General features: G+C 38.3%; 1 protein-coding gene across 1 annotated transcript in view; it reads right to left on the reverse strand.

Annotated features, from left to right (window-relative positions):
• Positions 1–228: 228 nt before the first annotated feature.
• Positions 229–22,602, reverse strand: part of HIBADH (3-hydroxyisobutyrate dehydrogenase) — an 84,242-nt gene continuing 61,868 nt past the window's right edge. The window contains exons 5-8 of the mRNA XM_054273637.1: positions 16,733–16,866; positions 16,113–16,189; positions 8,986–9,142; positions 229–1,214 (exon numbers count right to left, since the gene is read on the reverse strand). Of these exons, the coding sequence (XP_054129612.1) occupies positions 1,056–1,214; positions 8,986–9,142; positions 16,113–16,189; positions 16,733–16,866 (527 nt within the window). The 3' untranslated portion in view covers positions 229–1,055. The remainder of the gene's footprint in view (positions 1,215–8,985; positions 9,143–16,112; positions 16,190–16,732; positions 16,867–22,602) is intronic.

Below are 22,602 nucleotides of genomic sequence, written 5' to 3' on the forward strand. Positions count from 1 at the left end.
CCAATGGGAAATGAATGGTTACGGTAATATGTATGCAAATACATTTGCATATATTATATATTTGTCTGCATTTCACAACAAGAGCTTTTGAAAGGCATAGGTTTGCAAGATGATCTGATAATCTGTAGAAAACCCAGCAAATTAGAAAATAAGACCACTTAGAGTAAGTTTTGGTTAATACTGCATGTACAACACTCAAACAAAAAGCAAATAATTGTGCAGCAAGCATTTACCAGTATAGATTTTATTTCTTTTCAAAATAATGGCGTTTGTTAAGATTTAAAATACTTTAGTAATTACCTAAAACAAATGTACACTTTGTTAGAACTTCTTGTAAGTGCTGATCTTGAGTTCTGAAAATGTGTGACAGAATACAAGAAAATATAAAACTGGGTTAGCAAAATACAGTAACGGAGTTTTACAAGAGAGACACACATTCTATATTATTTGACTTAAGTCTATCAGGTAAACATGGTGTAACAGCTTTCCACTTAGAACACGTGCCTATAAACTTAATCTGCAATCTAAATCCCAAGAAAAATTAACTTCTGATCAACTCAAGGCTACTAGGTACAAAACAAAAAAAAATCCATCTCAAGACGTGTTTTGTCATTGAACATATATTCCCTTTTTCCATAAGGTATTAATTTTAAATTTTAATAAATCACTATATATGATAAAACTGCAATAAAACATTCTCTTATTTTTCATGATTCAACTAAATCTGTAGCCATAACGTAAGTTATTTTATATGTGAACAGTTAAGTGTTTCATAAAAAAAATATTTATTTATTGCATCTAGTGAAAAAAACTGATGGTTCTTCAAAAAAAAAAAAAAAAGGACTTGCTCTTGGCTAATTGCCAAACAATCCCCCTTCCCTGCAGCTTGCCTTTTCAAGAATTATAAAGAAACTCTGGAGTTCTTTGTGGTCTGGACAGCCAAAGATGATTAATCTGTATGGAAGCAGGATGCTTGATTAAATCCACAAACTTCCAAATGAGCTATAAGGATAAAAAAATGTGGTTTGTTATTGTGTCCATTTCCAAAGGACAGCTCACAAGCTTTCCTCCTCACGTAAAAACTGGAACACAGCTGAGAAGTCTTTCATGGCATAGCCTTTGGCACACATCATCCTGTAGATCTGATGTGCCTGGGAGCCCAAAGGAACTGGTGTCTTCGTGTTGGTGGCAGAAATCTGGGCCAAGCCAAGATCCTGTGGGGGGCAAGAAGAGGGAGGAAGAGGTCAGAGAGGAAGAACGAAGGGAAAGAAAAAGAGAAAAAGTCAGGGTAGAAACAACAAGGACATAAACAGCCATGTACAAATCATAGGTTATTTGGCTTCCACTGTAACAAGAACTCTACTGCCAACAACTACAATACTCCGGGGCCTTAAAATATCAGACCTGGAGGAATCAGGTCTTTTCTAGTGTTTATTTTTTAAAACAGCAATTCACTGTTATTAAACATAAAAACCTCAAACTTTACCAGTCAGGCACAGGAGGAGAACAGGAGGAATTTTAAGATTCTAGATCATTATATAACCTGGTAGCAAGACTTAGAATCTTTTTCCCCATTGAGTATGTCATCTCTATTAAGAAAATCTCCCTGGCTATTCACTGAAGCATTTCACATAGATTCTAAGAGTATAATTTAGTTCTTTTGGCAAGAGGAATTTTTTATTACTATAAACAGATTACGAATCAGGCAGAAGAAATTTCAAGAACAAGAAAATGGAAGCCACTTAGCAAATATACATTTACTATAATTTAAACGGTTAATATCAAAATGAGACTCATAGGTCACTTAGTGAATATAACTGGTTTGTTGCCTAATTGGAAGGATGTATTAGAGAATTGCTTAGGGGCAGTCCTGGGTCTGCTATAACTCAAAATTCTTCTTGAATGACTTTTTCTTTAATGATTTTCTTTAATAGAGGCACATAGAGAAGAGTTCCACTGTGTTTTTAAATACTGTATTTGGGTCAACAAAAGGGAGAGAAGGCTCAAAGAGGACAAATTTGAAATGTGTCCTCCTCGGTCAACTACAGTTATAATATGAAACAAATAGGGCAGAACCCAAAGGTGAATATCAGGTACTATGGCTAACCATAGCTAGCCAAAAATAGTCAGCTGCCAGCTAGGCTGTAGCTTGAACTCTAAGCTGAATCAGACATGAAACAACCCAAAGACAGAGGCCTGGATATATATTAAAAATCTCTTGACTAAGTAGGTAGGAAAGTAATGCCTGCACTGAAGGCTGGCTTTAAGATCTTGTTAATGAAATCAATGTTTGGGGTCTATATTTCAAGGAAGTTGCAAAAGAACCTCTCAAATATTACTAGGAAATGCCTATATTTCCTATCCATTCAGAACTATGGTGGTTTACAGAATCTACTGTGTGGTTGATTTTCTTCCTGTTTTTCAGTGGTTTGGGTTGGAAAGGACCTTAAAGATCATCTAATTTCAAGTCCCCAACCTTGGGAAGGGACATCTTCTACCTGACCAGGCTGCTCCAAGCTCCATCCAACCTGGCCTTGAACACTTCCAGGGATGCGGCATCCACAACTTCTCTGGGCAACCTGTGCCAGTGGCTCACCACCCTCACAGTAAAGAATTCCTTCCTAGCATCTAATCTAAATCTACCCTTTTTCAGTTTGAAGCTATTAGCCCTTACCCTGTCACTACATTTCCAAAAGTCACACTCCACATCTCTTGTAGGCTTCCTATAATTCTTGGAAGGTGCTATAAGGTCTTCCCAGAGCCTTCTCTTCTCCAAGATGAACAACCTCAACTCTCTCAGCCTTTCTTCATAGGAGAGATGACCCAGCCCTCTGACAATCTTCACCAGTCTCCTCTGCACTCACTCCAGCAGGTCCATGGCCATCTTATGTTGGGGCCCCCAGAGCAGGACACAGCACTCCACATGGGGTCTCACTATAGCAGAGCAGAGGGGGAGAATCGCCTCCTTAGACCTGATGGTCACGTTGTTTTTGATGCATCCCAGGATGTGACTGGATTTCTGGGCTACAAGCACACATTGCCAGGTCACACTGAGCTTCTGGTCCACCCATATGCCCCGAGTCTTTCTCCCCAGGGCTGCTCTCAATCCATTCTTTGCCCAGCCTGTATTTGTGCTTGGGATTGCCCCAAACCGAGTGCAACACCTTGCACTTGGCCTTATTGAAATTAATGGGATTTGCAAGGGCCCACCTCTCACACTTAGCAAAGTCTTTGAGCATCTCAGCCTACTCCAAATTCTGGACAACCAAGTCCTAGCCCTATATAAGGTCCTGTATCTATAGAAGCTTTTCTTGCTGTTCTTGTTAGTATCTGGTCAGGTTTAATTTTATCAGGGCTTCAGCTTTCCTAACCTGATTCCTGGCTGCTTGGAAAATTTGTCTGTATTCTTCCCAGCCTACCTGTCCTTGTTTCCAACCTCTGTAGGCTTTCTTTTTGTGACTGAATTTGTCCAGTAACTCGTTGTTCATCAGCACAGGCCTCCTGATGGTTTTGCCTGACTTCCTCCTTGTTGGGATGCATCATTCCTGAGCCTGGAACAGGTGATCCTGGAATATTAATCTGCTCTTTTGTGCCCCTCTTTCCTTCAGGGCGTTATCATGGTACTGTACTGAGCAGATTCTTGCAGAGGCTGAAGCTGGCTCTCCTGAAGTCCAGGGTAGTGAGCTAGTCATGTACCTTCCTTGCTGCCCTAAGGACCTCAAACTACACTGCTTCAACTGCAGCCAAGGCTGCTCTTGAGATTCACATTTCCCACCAGCCCCTCCTTGCTGATGTGAACAAGGTCCAACATAACAACCTCTCCTTATTGGCTCCTCTGTCTTTGGAGAAGGAGGTTCTTACCAACACATTCCAAGAACTTCCTGGATTGCTTATGCTTTGCTGTGCTGCCCCTCCAGCAGATATCAGTGTGGTTGAAGTCCCTCCTGAGGACCAAGGCTTGTAGATGTGAGATAGATCCTATTTGTCTATATTTGTCTCATTTGCTCAGTCTTCAAATCTGACAGGCTGTAGAAGGTCCCCACAATAATGTCACCTGTCCCTACTTTCCTGTTAACCCTGACCCATAAACTCTCAGTCAGCTCCTCCTCCATCCCCAGGCAAAGCTCCATGCACTCCACCTGGTCACTGACATAGAGCCTGAATCCTTCCACTCCAACACCCCAGTCAGAGGAGTCATCCCTCCATGTCTCTGTGATGCCAGTAAGATCACAGCCCTGCAGGTATGCACACACAGCATTTGCATAGAGTCATTTAAACTGGCCCCTGATTAAGCCAAACTTACTGGCTGGAACGTAATTCTTTTGTGCTGTTCTTCATGTGCTCTCCTGCTGGACCTGCAATTCACCTCCAGGCTCTGGACAGCTATTGCTGTCGTGGCATCAAAATGGTAGGAGTGGAATGAATGCAGGTTACCCCTCCCCACATAACTCTAGCGTAAAGCTTTCTTCACCACAGCTCTGCAAGCCTGTAAGGAAAGATGCTCTTCCCCTACTCTGACAGATGGTTCCCATCCTTGATACAGAAGAACTGAAAGACTGTAGTACTGCTGAGAGCACCTTTGACTTCTCAGGGATGACTTACAAGACAGGTCTTTACTTTCTGTGTGTCTGGATTTGAATTAGCACAAGGAAATTCAAGATCTTACTCTACTCTCTAAATGTCACTTCGATCTGTAAATCGGCTCTATAAAGGTCATTCTGATACAAATCAGAATTATAGTTACTTTTCCTATTACCCTCGAATGACTTCAAGCTCTAGGAAAATGGGAAAAACATACATATCAGATGTCACAGAATCCAAAATAGTTTTCATCTACATCAGGGCAGATAATTTCTTCTCTGTGGAAAGACTGATGAGCTGACAAACCCAGCAACACTTACTTTAACCTGCATACAGTAAGATATTTCATGATATATATAAGCCCTCTTTGTGAAACCTGTACCCATTTTATTAATTTTATTCAAGAAAGCTTAACTAATGTAATGGAATATTAGAATGGCAAAGTCATCTAATTCCAGCCTAGTGAAAGGACTTGGTATTGGTAGTGGTGACCGATCTATTTCTCTCTGAAGGGACATTCACAGAAACAATTCCTGAAAATTTTGAATGGACTGTTAGCACAAATACAATTTCATAGATGTCCTGATTTTAGCAATGGACAAGGTTAATTTTTTGCAGTAGCTGTGAGGGGGTGGAGCCTTGCACCATGTGGGCATGGCCAAGACCTCAATGTTATTTGGTACCATCCTTTGCCATTGCTGGGGTGCGGAAAGGAACTTTCTCGGGCTTCACTGAAAAAAGGATGTTCCTTTCTGGTTGAAGAAAAGTGTGGTGGGTGGCTCTGTCCACCATTGCTTTTCATTGTCCTGGGCTTGGTGAACACTTTGCATTTAAATAATCCTCTCCTTTGTTATTAGTATGTTGCTGTTACTGTTTGTGTTCTTATATCATGGCTGCTTCCCATAAATACTTCTTTTCTCAACCCATGATCTCCACCTCTTGTGTCTCTGGCTAGAAGGGGAAGGGAGCAGCTCACAGGGTTTTTTTGTGGGAATACTAAACTGGGGGATAGCATTCCTAAACCAAGACAATAAAGTAGCTCTGTTCACTTCAGTACAGAAAGTGTGACTCCAAGACGGTTGAAACATTCAATAACATTTGAATAATCAAATGGACAAGGACTCCTGACTGAAATGCAGGAAGGTTGTTTTGCTTTTTTAAAACTCCATCCTATGAATTAGAGCTTTGAAGGAAAAAAACACAAGAAAATGTAAGTAAAGCTTATGTTTAGCTTCAGATTGTGAAGTATTTTGCACCTTTTCAGTTGAGGCTGGAGATTCCTCAAGTGAAATAGTACAAAACAGCTCAGAAAGAAATTTCCCTTTGCTGACTTATTTGGAAAAGTAAAAATGAGAGCATAGTTTATGGCTTCTCTTATACTTTTTGGAACTGACAGCATCTTCCAGATGTCTCAGTGCACTGAATATTCTAACACTTTTCCTCAGCTTAGAATAGGGAAACAGATTCTCTTTCAGAATTTGCTTCCACTTTAGAATTACCTGGTTCCTTGCATTTATTTTGCAGTTGATGTAAATGAAACTGCCATTTGGAATAAAGCTCAAAGGCTTCCTTGACATGACTCAAGAGGAGTATGATATAAATCTAGCTCTTCTCAGGATCCAAAGTTGACATTTAATTAGCAACTGTGCTGTAAATGAAAGATGGAACTTCTGGCCTGCCAATGCTTTGGAAACAAACATGGCGTGGTAAACTAAACTAGATTTTTTTAAAATGCAAAATCTTTGGAGCAGGTTTCACAGTAAGTTGACTAAATTGTATGTTTCAGTATCACATTTCAAGACCAAAGAGCTTCTCAGAAGTGTCTGGCAAACTTTTCTGACCCAAATACTTAAAATAAAGTTCATCTGGCTCTGTTTGAGAGATTTTGATGACAAAATATTTTTAAGAAAGCCTTTGACTTCTACCATCTCTGATATGTGAGCAGGAGCTTGAAGTTTAGTAACGGTGTTTAGTGACTGTTACTGAGGCACACCTAATTATTTTCACTGTGGAATACTTTCTCCTCAGCCTCAGGGTTTCATCTACCTCTTTCTCTTTTGAATCCATTCTTTTTTATTTCTTAAGTGGCAAAATCGTGCTCTGCATTTCTCTTAAAAAAAGTCCCCACCTCAAACAATTAACAAACTTCATAGTATGTCAGGCATCAGGATGAAATGGATAGCAGCAAAATTCTTTCTACAAACTAAAAGGCAGTGTCTTAGAAGGGGTCACCACTGCACCAAAGAATAGCCTGAACATGATCAGCTGTCTTGGTTACTTATTCAAGAAATCTTCCATCTGTATAGAAAAACAGAGCATAGTTCAAGAGGCATGAGAGGAATTTAATGCCTTTCCTTCTTACTGAGGATTCCAGCCTAAAGAAGGCTTCAGGACTGTCAGGAGAGGCAAGTTAGAAGAGGTGAACAGCAATTACAAATCTCTCTGAGGAGCTCTCTCTTGGTTATCATTGATGCTTTATAACCAAAAGCTAGCAGTTTCAACAGGCACAAACCAGGCTGCTATTCCTTCAATTAAAGAAAGATCTTTCAGGGCATTCTTCCAGGGGAGATGAAGACCAAAGGAAAAAAAACAACCCTTTAGGAAGAAACTTAAAGGGAGGGAAGAAAATGTGTGCCCTTATAGCATTTATACTATGAGGCTATTCTGGATAAGATTGAGATCTATCAATCATGAGAACAGAGATTGCAGCATGAAACATGGCACAACAGGCAGAACAGATTCTGAAAACAACACACAACATGGCAACAAGCTTTCAGGCAGGGCCAAGATCAGGTTGTTTATCCCTAATTGCCTGGCAAACTCCAAGCAATAACCTAATGCTTTTTATAAGTCTGTAATTTAAACAACACTTTATTGTCCCCGATGTTCAATGACATGCACGCAATGTAAAAACTGCTACTTTTCAATATTTTAACACATTCTTCAAAGAAATGAAAGTTCCTGATCATTGGTCCATAAGCATAAAATGTAGCAGCCATTGTGGGGTTGTGAGCCATGCAGCATTAGCAAAGCTTTTTGGTGCTACCACATGCAAAACACTCTGGGCCCACTCTGAAGAGAAGTTAGATAATTTAATTGAGCGCGCAAATGCACCAATTGTCCTAAATCAACTGCAAAATGACATGAACAGTATCAATAAGAGCTCCAGCACTTTGGAGATTTGCATGGTAATATCTGAGTTCACCAGCTTTGAGAATGCTGTTTTAGTTGAAGTGCTACATTTCCACTTACATGGAAGAGCTGAAAATGGACAGAATGCCTAACTGGTTGGGAGCACTCAATAAAGTGGTATGCATAAAACCTATCCTGTATGAACCCAAATGCCTCCCTCAGGACAGTATCTCCATGAAATGGATATTCAGTGCAGATTTATTTCATGCACTTAGATGAGACATCTCTTCCAGAGCTGATTTTATAATTTACCTTAGGCAATCATTGTTCTCAGTGAAGAAGTAGTTCAAGAGTCAGAGTTCTGTATCTCCTTCCTCCAGCTGTGTGTCCTATCAGTGGGATGCAGAGCTCTGACCTCCTTGCTCTTTGGCCTCTAAAAGCTTTGCTTTCCTGACCACAGAGTGACTCAGGACAGTGCTTTTCTTGGAAAAGCCAAGAGCATGGCAGTAAGTGCATTCTCCTGGGATGGGATAACAGTAGGTCTTCAAATTCCTACTGCTGAGAAGGACCTAAACCCCAGATCTCCCACTTTGTGGACAAGCAATTTAGATTACTATGTAATTACTCATGAGAAGCCCTTCTTCTGTCACCAGCTAAGACAATTCAGGAGAGCTCACAGAATGATGCAGAAACATGCAGGAGATCAGTCTGTGGTGGTGTGGGTTGCTTTCTGCATTCCAGATGGCCTTAGGCAGAAGGACATGCACACAAGCAATTGGCTCTGCAAGGAAGGGCTTGCTAGAGATGCCCAGGGGCACAGTTAAAGGTATCTGGAAGACAGTGGACCCAAAATCTGAGATGCTTATGCTACTATCAGCACCTAATTAAGTCACTTGGATTTCCAGTGCTCTCTCTTGAATTCTCTCTTGAACTTAGGCTCCTAAATGCTAGACCAGCCATGCAAGAGGCACCTAAATGGCTTGCTCACTATATTCACAAGTCCATTGGGACTCCTTTATTAAGGCAGAACTCAAAAAGATCATGCAGATAATCTCACTGAGTGGCTCAGCAGTAATAGTGGCTAGAAAAAAGCTGGAGACTAAGGAAAAGCCCTGTAAATAACTCATTAATTCAGAGCTACAGGAAGAGCTCAGTTCCCCTCTATTCATGCCTATATATTATCCTGTAATCACAAGTTTTCACTGAGAAGACCGTTTGCTAGAAGCCCAGAGAGAAGCAATTGCACATACTTGACATGCAAGTGTTATGTACCTTAGCCATGAGTGTTGTTCCAAAGCCACCTTGGTAATTGTTGGCTGAGGGTACTCCTTCCATCACTCCAGGAACAGGGTTGTATGTATCGCTTGACCAACAGCGACCTGAGCTCATATTTAGGATTTTGGCCAGCAGCTTTGGGTCAAGGCCTAATCTGTCAAAGGTCAAAGAAGAGAAGTGTTAATGTCAAAACGCACAAGACATGGGTGACTTGTTTTATATCTTAGGACCCTACTATCATTCCTCTCCCTTTATTATAAGTCATGAAAAATGACAGAGTATTGATATTGGGGGCAGGGATGCCATATCTTAAATTAAAGAGCATCAATCCGCCATTTAAGCAGTAGGTTTTCAAAGCTTTTTTCCTTTTGCACTAAGAAAATCCTCTTCACCTAGCAATTTTGAAAGTGCAAGCAAATTAAAGGTCCTTTGAGAACAATAGTTACCTTGTATTTCAATTACTGACAGGCATTCCCTGTTCTGCTACCTACTAGGTCACATACTTGTTCTTCATACAAAAATATTCTCTGAATGAAGCCAAAAATTCACAAGCAAGTGTGGCAACATGAAAATGGTTGTGCAATGCGTTTATATGTGAACACTGGTGCATTTCTGAAGTAAACACGATACCGCAATTGATTCTGCTCTAATAATGTGAATAAAAATGCTGCACTTAACAAAAAAAACTTTACCGCCACATACAGCTGTGCATTCTTGTCTTTGCTATTATTAAATCTTCATTATATGCTCCTGCTTATGAGGCAAGTCTGCATTTCACTGTGACATATGTTACCTATTCGCAAACATATATTATAGTTCTGGGTCAGCTGCTGATAAGGTTACTGATCCCGATAAAACAAAGCTTGTCCAAGTAGAAACGTCATTTGTTCTACTATGGAGAGGATGGCATAAACTGCTGCTCAGTGCAGACCCTGAAAATTCTTCAATATTTTACAAAATTAACCCTCTTATGAATTCCCGTTTATGCTGATAATAAGTTGCAAGTGTAATTTTACATCAATTGCATTAATACCAAGGACAAGCAGCAGCAGTTTATCTGGCATTGTACAAATGTTCAGCTACACACAGGACAAAAGAGAAAGCAAGGGAACTATCTCCAGTAACAATTCAAGATGAGAAAAGGACATTTTAAAAGGGATATATCACAACCTTCCACAAAGTTTATTTAAATAAATTTCAATGTTTTTTATGTTAGATCTCACATCACAGACTTTTGCAGATTCCCCACAGCCTAACAGTGCTTCCAGACACAGTAGCGCTCAAAGTTTTAATTTGTAGATGAGAAAAGCTCTTCACCAGTGGAACAGTTGCTAAAATGCATGTCTATCTATTCCAGTAGGCATTCTGGATTTGAAAAACTACATTTAACATAGTCAACCCTACAGCATGGCTCCTACTCCTATAGTGGCACTGTGTCCTGCAAGTCTGCCTTCCTAATGCTAAGCAAGATAATTTTCTGTATTTCAGACAGCTTTTTAGCAGTACTGCTGTGCACTTTTATTTGTGATTTGCTGCAGCAGACCCTGGAATTCAATGGAAAGTCTCCGCTGGCCTAAATGGGATCAAGTTTTACACTCTTCCCCATTTTTTTTTCCCAACCCTCTGATTCAACTGAATGCTTATAATGATAATTTATTTAAAAATACAAACTGTGTTTTCCAGCACCAATATGTTTTCACAGTATTTTATTGTGCATAGTGCATCAAAGTCCTCACCATAAAAGCCTTCATCAAGAGCCACTCCAAATAATGGCTTTAATTGTTTTAATCAAAAAAACCCACACTGGGAGCATGCAAAGCCTGAGCTTTCAAATATACAGAGGTTGCTTTTTTCCCCTCAAACAAATCTCTTGACTTGTCTGTTTCTTTATCATTGTTACACCCAGATCAGTATTTTTACCAATGTAGTGCCTGCTTGTGCTATATCCAACTGCATGGAGAGGTCTGCAATTACAGCTGTGAGTATACTGCAAGACAGAGAGCTTATTATTTCAAAACACATATAACCCTCCCAAAGAATGCTCTTTTTACAGTGTTCCAACTACCTCTCTGTGAAAGTATACTTTAAAAGATATGCATGCATTATACAGATATGTAAAATACTGTCTTGCACTAGATCTGACATATTTTTGCTCTGGGAAAAGAAAAAGGAAGATAGTGTCAGTTTGTATCCCTGCTTCTTCAAAATTCATAGCTCTTAAACACCATGCAGCTTCTCTTCAGGAGACCTGAATCTATTTTTTTTACTCCTTTGCAGCAAGTGTATCATTAATAAGAGCAAGTTAGAAGCGCTTTGCATTTCATCTTTCTGAAGATTCATCCACTGGTGCATATATAACTGACAGTTAAAATTAGACATATATTAAAATCAGTTACTGAAGAAGTCCTCTGTCTTCCACTGTGCCCAAAGCTTGTAATGGTCTGAAACCAGCCAGAATATACAGTAATTGTCATTCAGCAAGAGTCTATCCTAGAAAGTCATGCTTCAGTGGAGAAGACTGAGTTTCCATTTGAAATCAACAAATTAATCCAAGACAGGTATCTGAAAGGGCAAGTTTAATAGGAAGCAGCTACTGGGCTCTCAACCATGATAAAATGTTATTGCTGTTTCCCTGTAAATTGGCTGGGAACATACGATACTCTCTGCATAAGAGCTCCATTGCTGTTCAGGAGATATACTGCTCAAGCTATCAAAATGATGACAGTCTGCCAGTCCCCATAACAACTTGCCATTGGACATGGCAAGAGCTTGTGCATGTGTGTGTGAATTTACAATTACCAAAATGTTCTTCTCCCTTATAAGCAGAAAGGAAGCCCATGTATTAACTCTACTTATAATAGAACAAAAACAATTTCTCCCTCAAATCAATGCTTCTTCAATAACATTCCTAATGAAGTGAACAGCAAAAACTAGGCAATAGATGCACACACTAAAAAAAAAAAAAAAGATCAAAATAGGATCCCTCCACACCACAGCTCAAAACTCAAGTTTTGCTGAGCTCTAATAAAGCTTCAGCCTGAATTTTTCATACACTCCTCCAAAAGCTCAGTCTGAAGGGATACAGAAATTAAAATAGTGTCTCACAAGAAAGATCCATCCTGTCTCATTTTAAGGTGTAACAACTGAAGTAGCTGAACTCGAGAGTTTCCCATCTCAAGGTGCCTTGGGTAAACATTGTATAAAGGTGCAAATATTCAAGAAGAACCTTATAACCCATCTACCACAGTTAAAAATTACTTTGCCATTGGTGTTTTAAACAAGGTAAGTGCTCTCCAATGCCATTACTAACCTTCATGAGACTGAGCTATAGCCCCATGCCAAAGACAGCAGAAACACACCTTGGAGTTCTTTTTCAAGGTACTCTTTCTAAATTTTGCAGCGGGGATGTGTCCAGGGCTAATTATTCCTCAGCCTGTTGGACATGCTCCTCTCTACTGTCAACTCTCATTTCTGCTCATGTCTTACATCCATAGCTCAGGGGTGCTCACAGAAACCAGATCTAGAGACTGAGACTACATTTAAACTTAGCATGAGAATAAAAATTCTTTTACTGTCTTTTCACTCTATTTATCTAAAAAAACCAGGTGGGCACAAATCCATGGAGTAAAATTGCTTAGGAAGGAGCTGTATTTGCAGCTTTTGGTATAAACTGGGTGGCACTGCAGTCCCTCCTCATAGAGATGATTTTCTCTGCTATTGGAAGTACAAATTCATTGTGCAGAGAGGTTATTGCCATAGAGCCCTTACTGCTCTCCTGGTCCCTTTCATCTCAACCATATTAAGCAACCTTGTCCTGTCTTGTGTCACCACATAAGCCCTTCCTTGAGTCTTTGCAGGCGGTTTCTGATGGGACCGCAAACTGTCTGCCAGGCAGCAACTTCCACCTGACCTAAACACAAACCAGCTATCAGCAATATTTCATTTCTGAGTTTTATTTTGCTAGTATTAGAAATTGTTTTACTGGAGCTCAGGGCTCAGCAGAACAAAGTTACTGGCACTGAGATGATCAGCAAAATGAAAAAGAAAAATGTTTTCTGACTGTGGACAGTATCACTTCACGTTTGTACTTCTGATTTGTGCAGTTTACATGTACTCTGTGTGTCAGTTTGACACAGCAAGTCAGTATTTTGCAATATGCACACTACCTGTAAAACTGCACAGCAAAATGTGCTCAAGATTTTTATACTGACAAGTTGCATTGACATGCTAGAGAGAAAAGAAAATATAAATGACAATGTGAATTCATTTCCGCAACGTTTGCCACACCTTTTAACTTTTACTGGTAACATTCATAAATCATCAGGAAAGTAATGGAAAAACTGAACATAACATGCATTTCATTGGTCAGAACTATGGATAGGAATATTTTAAAAAAGTATTTATGCAATTTAATCCACAAAACTTCGAGAGAAAATGGATATCTTTATTAGTAAATAAAGATAATGTTCGAGTAAAGTAAGTGAAATATAAATGCAAAAGTACATGGCAATATGGCCTATTTTTCTGGGAGTCTACTGCGGAGTTTTTGTTCATTAATGTCAATTTTCTTTCTTCCTCATCATATTCTATTTGCTACTTATGTCGAAGTTTGGAAAAATTCTATAATTTCAAATATAAAAGAAATAAAACAATAATTTAAAAATATGAAATTACTAAACCACTGACTCTTAACTACTTCAGAAAATGAAAATTTAGACTGCATGGTTTATGAAAACATTAGAGAAGAAGTGATATTAATAGAATTAATATCACACTTCTTTGAAGACTTAAGTTTAGAGTATATATTAGAATTCATGGAAGGTGTTGTAATATGATCTTGTAGCTACATCTAGTTCTGACAGCAGTATTTTGAATAATTAATTATTCAAAGTCCCTAGAACTCAATGTAAATGATGCAGCAGATATACACAATGCATGACATAAAGACATTTTATATTCTATATGAAAGTTAAGAACACATCTAAGTTCCAAAATTCCTATTCTAAATTTTTAAATTTTCAGCATCCTTTACCATTATTAAGTCAAAGTCCGAGTTCACCAGATATGCATCAATCTAATAAACCAGGTTCAGCTTCCTACTCTCTTCAGAGCAGGCAGCCACACTATCCTTTGAGCTATAGAGTAGAAAAAAACTTCCTAAAATTATTAATGTAACAAAACTTCTAATAATTGGAATGACAGCTCTAAACTTCTACATTAGAAATTTTTACACTCCAAGTGGATAGCACTTGTTCTAGTTATAAGCAGAAGTCATCTTCTCAAATTCTAAATCACACTAACTTAAAATAAATGCAAGGATTCTAAATTACTTCTTAAGGCTTTAAATAACCACCTCTGTCATAAACTTCATGCAGTTTTTGACTAAATGAGATTCTGCCCTTTCTATACTTTGTTTAAAATTAGCAGTTTTTTTCTACAATAAATATAGTTCCTCTTGATAACCTTAATTGTAAGGCAGGGAGGCTTATAGATTGTTACTTTTACATTAGAATTTTGCTCACAAATGATGAATAAAGATTCAGCCAAAATTTAAACTGGAAAAGGAAAAAATTCTAAATACCTTCAAGCTACAATGACTGCAGACATCAACTTACTCTTCATAGGGCTTACACGCCCCAGAATATCCCTCTTCCAAACCTCTTGATTTTATTTTAGTAATTCCTACAAATGTAGATAAAACTGAAACAAAAAATTAGTTGCATGTGCCTTATTAAGCAAATCATGACTTAAAGCAGAACCCAATGCCAGCTTTCTGGATAACACTGGATTTAAAAAGTTGTAAACAATGCTACTGGTTTTATTATGGCTTGATGCAGACATGCTTCAGTATATTACAGACTCTCAATTTTAAAATGTAAATGGTACAGGATATTGATAAACCAATTAGCACTGATGCAAAGCAAATTCCTCTTTTATCTCAATTACAACATGACAACTTAATAGGTCAAGACAGTCTAACATCTGAGACAAGGGCAATTCAATAAAACAACTGCATCTTGATATGGTAATTAAGAGGAAATGTGAATCCATTACATTGTCCTGTGTATGTGTGCATACGTAGGTGTTTTTTTTTTTAAATTTATTTAAGCATTTGATGCCCTCTTGCTGTTTTTATAGCGTACCAAATCCACATGAACACAGTTGAGCCCAGCTGATAAGTACCTACAGTATCTGTAGTTTTAGCAGGCAAATTTTAAGGATGCAAGTGTGGAGATAAATAATTCATGAAAAGCCCCTGAAAGATACACAATTGCAAGATAATCTCTTCAAACACAGGACTTCTCTGTCTATAAATTTGCAAATTATTTTGATTTGGCAACAAGAATTTATTAAAGGTTCAAATATCTTGATCCTGAACGTGTACTTGCATGCACTCAATTGGAAAATAAAACAAAATGACAAAGACCCTAACAGAATAAATATATCACAATTAAAAAATAAAAATAATTTTGCTCAAATATGATGTCACTTAAAAGTTAGATGTAGCACATCCTAGAAAAGAAATGGTAGCCAGCACTGGCAAGAGTGTAGTAGGAGTATACTGCAGCTTTCTGACAAACTAGGAGTTTTGGCAATTAGGACAAAGTGCTCTCATAAAGTCAAAGAAAGGTGGATGTTCTCTTTTATGCTTTCATCTTAATTTGATATACACACTGTAGTAGAAGTTTCACTTTACCGTAGATCTTGGAACAATTTAAGAAATAAACAAAGCCAATGAGAGCCATATGTGAGTATAATATTCTGAATAGATTGTACATCAGTTTAGAATACAAACAAAAACTTACCTCTATATCAGCTCTGGATGTTTATCATGAAAGACAAACATTATTGCAGGCTGCACTACAGCAGAACAAATAAATAACTTCAGATGTAGAATGTAACAACCTATGCAGCCAATACAAAAGAATATTCCCATGCTGAAAACGCCTCCTTTAGTTAAATAATCCCTTCAGCCTGCTCATGGCTTTGTAAGACAACTTCTGGCACAAGTTTACCTATTTCTTTTAATCATTGTCTCAGCAGAAGTCAACCATAATACATAAAAACTGTAATGGAAAAAATGTTTTTTGAGGTGTTCAATCCACCACAAAAATCAAACCAACCTGATTCCAAGATTCATAGCCTCAGCAGTTCCAATCATACTGATGGCCAAGAGCATGTTGTTGCAGATCTTTGCAGCCTGAAAACATGTGAAACCATCAATTAGTTTATGTGTTTTCATAGAACTAACATACAGGAATCCACTAGGCCCAGGACAATATGATCAAGTATGTTCTGGCAGCTTTCTTCTAGAGTAAACATAGATCTGTGACAGCACAAAGTTAATGAAAGTTGCTCCATGGCTCCTTTACAGATTAAAAAATACCTTTTTTTCTTAGTACTGTTCAGTTAGCATACATGCCATGTAGGAGCTCTTTGTTCTTCAGAACATCCAGTAAATCTAAATTCAGATGAAACAAAATCAAAATGTCTTTTCCCTAAGAAGTATCATCTCAACAAGCCAGTGTGGAGAAATGTCAGTCAGATTTTTATACTAAGTTACACAACATACTGGACAAAAGTTCCATGACATTATTTAGAAACACAAGGTTAAAGACAAACAAACAAGAATGAAGATATATTATCAAGCATTTAGTTCTTGAGTAAAAGAGTAGGCATCAATAAATAAAAAGCCAGAAAAAGGAAAGACTGAGATAGCTATTAGCCCTTCAGAAAGCATTACCTGTCCGGTTCCAACCTCTCCACAGTAAACCACATTGGAACCCATGCATGTCAGCAACTCTTTGGCAGCATTAAATTCTTGTTCCACTCCACCAACCATGAAAGTAAGGTTTCCAGCTCGAGCAGCTCCAACACCTGAATCAAGATAACATTGGATTTAATAATACTATTAAAAAGCCTCAAAAATTAGGCAGTTTCTCTTACCAGTAAGGGTCTGATGATGCAAAACACTTCACTTACGACAAACCTCTCAAATTCTATGTAAAAGTAACACTACATTCCCAGTACTCAAAGGATCAGCAATCTAAATTCTGAAACATCTGATGGAGATAAAATCACCTTATCTTTCAGGCATGCTAGCAGAAAAGTCATAAGACTTGCATAAAACTGGCAGTCACTTTTTTATAGTTTATACAAAGAAACAATCAACTTTTCCTGAAACTTTGCGCTCCACAAAATTCATGCTGTCTGAACTACTAAATAAAATTTCTCTTTTGTCAAACTACTCTTCACATACAACCATTAACAAACTACTGCTCAAAGACAGCTATGCTTTTATCAGCCTTTCTAAACCTAGGCTAATTTTTACCAGTGCTTCCTGAATTTCACATGATTGAACAGCTAAAAAACACATATAAAACCAAGTCTTCTGAATTTCTGCAGTTTATGATGTTCTTAATCTGAAGCAAAAGTCTCTTTAATCTGAGAAGCTTTAAGTTAGTTCCCACATAAACTTAATGTATTTACAAAGATGCAATTATTATGTAAAGACAATGTAAAAATTGTTCATACACACACACAAACACACTACTCCCAGTTTTATTCCTGAAGTCTGTCCTGACTTTAGCACAGTTCAGTAAACACACACCACAGTTCTTTGAATATACAGTTCCTAAGCACAACACTGGCAAATTTTTCATGTGATATTTATTACCTCCACACCATGAAATATTCTATTCCTTAAAAGAAGCTTAATTCTAATATGAATTAGTCTTACATCCCTAACTTCCTCACCCCTGGTATTTAATGGGTATAACTGCTAGGAAAATTCGGCCTAAACTGATGAACAGATCAGCTTCCTCACTAATTTTCACTCTGGCAAGAAGCAGAGCCACAATAAATTTTCTGTTCTATGCATCAGACATTGGCTGGTTAAGGTGTACAGCTGCAGATAACAACTGACTTTCAAATCAAACATGCTCAATTAGGTACAGTGCTCTGAAGTGCTGTACTACAGCTAAGGAAGTGGTCAGTTTTGGACTTTGTTTACAGCATCAAGGATAGTAACATTGCAGCTTTTCACACTGAAGAATTTGTTGAATTTTTTGTTTTCCTTTTCGATAAAAAATTCAATTGACACTCTCACTGTGTGCAAGTGCTCTGTGTGGCTATGTCTACAAATGCCCCTTTCTGTATCTTGCAAGTCCATCCTGCCTTTCAACATCTACTATCTTTTTCAGTCACTGAAGAATTTCAGACAAATTTTACAGATTAAAAGTCTCAAAAAGAGTAAATACCCACCAGTTATGCAAAACTAGGCAACTGTAAAGATGCTCCCAGTGATGACCTGCTCAGTCTATATTAGAACCTAAAATCACGAGATTTCTGGGCTTGAAAGTGACCTCTCATGATCATTCAATCCCCTGCTCAACGAGGGCCAGCTGAGGCATGATGCCTCAGGACTGTGTCCAGTCAGTCTTCGAGTATCTCCAAGGATGGAGACTGCACAGCCTCTCTAGGTAACTTCTTCCACTCTTTGCCTACCCTCACAGTAAAAACAAAAGTGGTTTTTTGTGCTTCAGATGGAATTTCTTGAGTTTTGATTTGTGACTCCTGTCCTGTCACAGGGCACTACTGAGGAGAGTGTACCTCCCTTACTTAATTCTATCCCATCAGGTCTTTACACACATTGATGAGATCCCCCTGTGCCTTCCCTTCATGCCAAACACTCTCAGCTCTCTCTCAGTCTCTCTTCATATGAAAGCTGCTCCAGACCCTTTGTTATCTTCAGGGCCCTTAGCTGGGCTCACTCCAGTAAATCTGTATCTTTCTTGTGCTATTAAGTCCAGAACTGGAGCATCCAGAAGAGCTCAGACCCACAGCTTTAATGAAACAATTGGTCTGTATACAGAACACTACTGAGGCACTGAAATATATACTGCAGTGAAGATCTTCCTGCCCAGGTTGAGAGACACCCAATTTTCAGCCAATCCTCGATCTCAATTGAACAACTCCTCTCCAGGCAACTCACAGGAACTGGGCAAAGAGCAAAGCCCAAACTAGCTAGCACAAAGAGGTCATTGTTGTCTTTTTGGCTACCAGTTCACTATGTACATGACCGCAAAGATTGCTACATTAATAAACACAATGATTTTCATTCCATTCCTCTAGCTATTTTTATTCAAACCACATAATGGCCTTTACCACTAATCCTGTGATCTGACCTGCAGCAAATTAAGTAGACAATTTAAGTCAAAGCTTACAAACAAAATCCAGTACTATCCATCATAGGTCAATAGCCTTGTATCTAGATTACAGACTGCTAAATAGCTTCAGAGATTCATTTATTAGAGCAAAATTAATGCTGACAATAGTTTTCAGCTGGTTAATCTTCTGACAGCTGCACTCTCTCACTTGTTCAAACACATTTCAAGAAGCAAAAATAAATTAGTTAAGTAGAAAGAAGAGACCAATTTGTTGTATAACGCAGAAGGCTTGGAAAATTCTTGTTTTAAAAACAAAAAACCTATTTACTTCATGGTAGATTTTATCATCTAGAGTCCTTGCCAACTATCTGCTATTTTATCAGAATCAAACAAGCAACGCAGCAAATTTTTAAGACTGGCAATTAAAAAACATTTGGCATGGAGTCTAGGAGTACAAGAACTGTAACTTCAGCTGAAAATAGAAATTAAAAAAAATCATTATACAAGAATGCACAGCCTTCTTTCACAATCACAGCTTCCATACCAACAACACAAGCCAGTTAAGTATTATCAGTTTTTAACACTAAAGACAGCAATGGAGATGCAGAGCAGCTAATGCAATTTAAATATGCTAACTATTATTTTTCATATTTTGATTTTTTAAAGAAGTTTTACCACATAAGATAATGTTTTATGTACCACTGCTCTGAGGGTCAAAAGCTGTTTAAAATCTATCTGTTCTTTCTAAAATACAAAAAGTCTCCTCACATCCTTGGGGAATAGTTTTCAGAGAAAGAGTATCTATGAATAGCATGTGTTAAGATTTCCTCCTCTGCTGCAAAGCAAGACTGCTGGAGCCCACGGCTGCAGTCTTATACCTGGTTTCTCTGGGATGATCACCCACACCTGTGTGCAGAATCCTGCAAGGTCGTCATACCAGAAGATCAACTCCAAGTCTGTTGCTCCCAACAGCACCGGAGTTTGTCCCAGAGATATAAACTGACAGAAACAAGATTGTAGAGAATATAAGAGATCTACCTAGATGAGGGGACTGCAAGAAAATGACTCTGGGAAAAAATACGGTGAGAAGTTACAGAGTAGTACTGCAGTATGGCATATCCACTTGGAGATGGGTTTTCCACTTGTGTACGAGCAGGTTTTGGATGAAGATCTGCAAAACTAAGTTTTTTACCAAAAAAGGTACATAACGAACTGCACTTCAAAGCATCCTGTCACATCTGGCTGTGCTACTTGTGGGGTAAGTTCAATCCAGGTGCTTCTCATTCGATTGCCAATGGATTGCTCAGTGAACCTCCTACAGAGCAGTTCTTAAGTTCAACATTTTAGACAAAAAAAGGAATGGAAACTTAGGAGCCCTCACATGACAACAGGAACTGGTTGTAACCACCCTGGAACAGTCTGAAGATGACCTCAAGTTTTAGTATCCAGTCCAAGCAGCCTCATTTGACAGACATGCTGACCGTCCGTATTCACTTTCCCATACTTATTTAAACAGCATTTCATGTTGCTGCAAAAAGCCTAGAAATTTGCCACTGATGATTCCAGTGCCAAAAAAAAAAAAAAAAAACCCAGAACGGTCTTAGTTCTACAACTACATCATTAAAACCTCTTAATTTCTCTCAGTTTGCTTATTATTAAGAACACAATTTGCTAGAAAAGAGACGTTAATGTAAAGGTGTTATAAGAAATTATCTGCTTTTGGTTTCAGCTTTATTACATTTCTGTAAGAACAGAGGGCAGATGAATTAAAAAGAAGTGATATTGTAAGGCTGAGGATTACAGCACCATCACAGTGGCAATGCTGAAAACAGGAACGCTGCTGGAAAGACAATGCACCCAAGCATATCCCTGTGCCAACATATTTAATCCACTGTTGTGCTGCACCTGCACATAAAAAAATTCACTGCTGACAAAGTTGAGGCCAAAATTATATGAACTGAGCTGTTTCAATCTCTGAAGGACAAGTAAGAGATGAAGGCTGTAATATCGAGAAGCTTCAACCAAAAAGAATCTATTTTGTTATTTCTATACTCAACATTAAGCTGCAATTATAACAACTGATTTTGTGATCTAAACTAGATTTAAAAAAAAAAGCAAACAAGAAGAGCATTGCTAGAGTTTTAATCCTCTATCTTGTTTTACAGTGTTGCACCTTCAAGCACAGGAGTTGAGGCTTTGCCTGTTCCACTTTGGGAAGTGCAAGGAAACACTGGTCTTTTATTCAGATTAATTTTTTTTAAATGCACTTTAAGTGACTGTAGCTGCCTCAAACAAGTAGATTCTTGTCATGTTTGCTCTCTTTCACATAGGCTGAGCTTGAGAGGCTGCATCTGTGTACCTTGTGTGAGTGTGTATTTTTAAGGACTAAGCAGATTTTTTTAAGTACCTGCCAGCTCACACGAAATACTTTGTCTTTGGAACTCACGAAAAGTTAAACCAAGATACACAAGGAAAGATTAACTAAAAAGGTTACTATTGTTTTGCTACATATATAAATCTAAAACCAATTAAAAGGCATGTAAAGGCAAAATCAGCTATAAATCCCTAGTGGAAATAAAAGAATATTTAAAACCATACTATAAACTTAAAATAACCATGAAGAGACTAGTTATTTTATAAAATATAAGTAGGGTATCAATGTTTTCTACTTGCTTCTCAGACAATATCTGCCATCATCAATATATTTTCAGGAAACTAGTAAATGGAACAGACTCAGAAAAAAACCCCCACAGCACACTGTCACTCCAAGGGCTTGTATTTCTCCCTATTACGAAAATCAGCATCAAAGCTAGACCTATGAAGCTATTCTGCTGCCTTATAACTAAAACACAGTAAATCACTTAATTTGCTCAAAAGAACTTAAATGTTGTAACCAGTCTGCCATCAGCAGAGATAAAGAAGAGGACCGATGGGACCGGGCTGCAATGTGAGCCGTCTTTAAAATGCAATTGTTCTAATCATTTTCTACAGATGCAGCCTCACAAGGGGCTGCTGTCACAGGGACCATTTACGACTTGTTATGGTGTCTCTATTGTTTACCAGCGACATTCGCTAAAAAGGCGACAGCTGGGACAGAAAGCTGCTCCTCAACGAACAATATAATCCCGTGAAAGTAATCAACAAATTTAAGGGTGTTAATTAACTTTACACTTTATCATGTTCAATTAGTTGTCCTTTCTCGAAAAGATTGCCGTGCACAATCGGTTTAGAGCGTGCCATGTTTGATTTGTAAGTGATCACTGTTTCTGTTTCCAAGTCCATGTCAGATGTTCTCTTGGGTTTTGGTGACACAGATGAATGGCTCTGCACATGTTAGGGGGTGATCTGGTTTAACATAAACCAGCATAACATAACCCCTTGTTAACGTATCGCTGGCCTTTCCAAGAGGCACAGAAACGCCCGTGCCCGCGGACGCACACAAACG

This window comes from Melozone crissalis, unplaced genomic scaffold (assembly GCF_028551555.1).
Source record: "Melozone crissalis strain CALT ecotype California unplaced genomic scaffold, PUWL_Pcris_2 ptg000016l_1, whole genome shotgun sequence".
Lineage (NCBI taxonomy): Eukaryota > Metazoa > Chordata > Aves > Passeriformes > Passerellidae > Melozone > Melozone crissalis.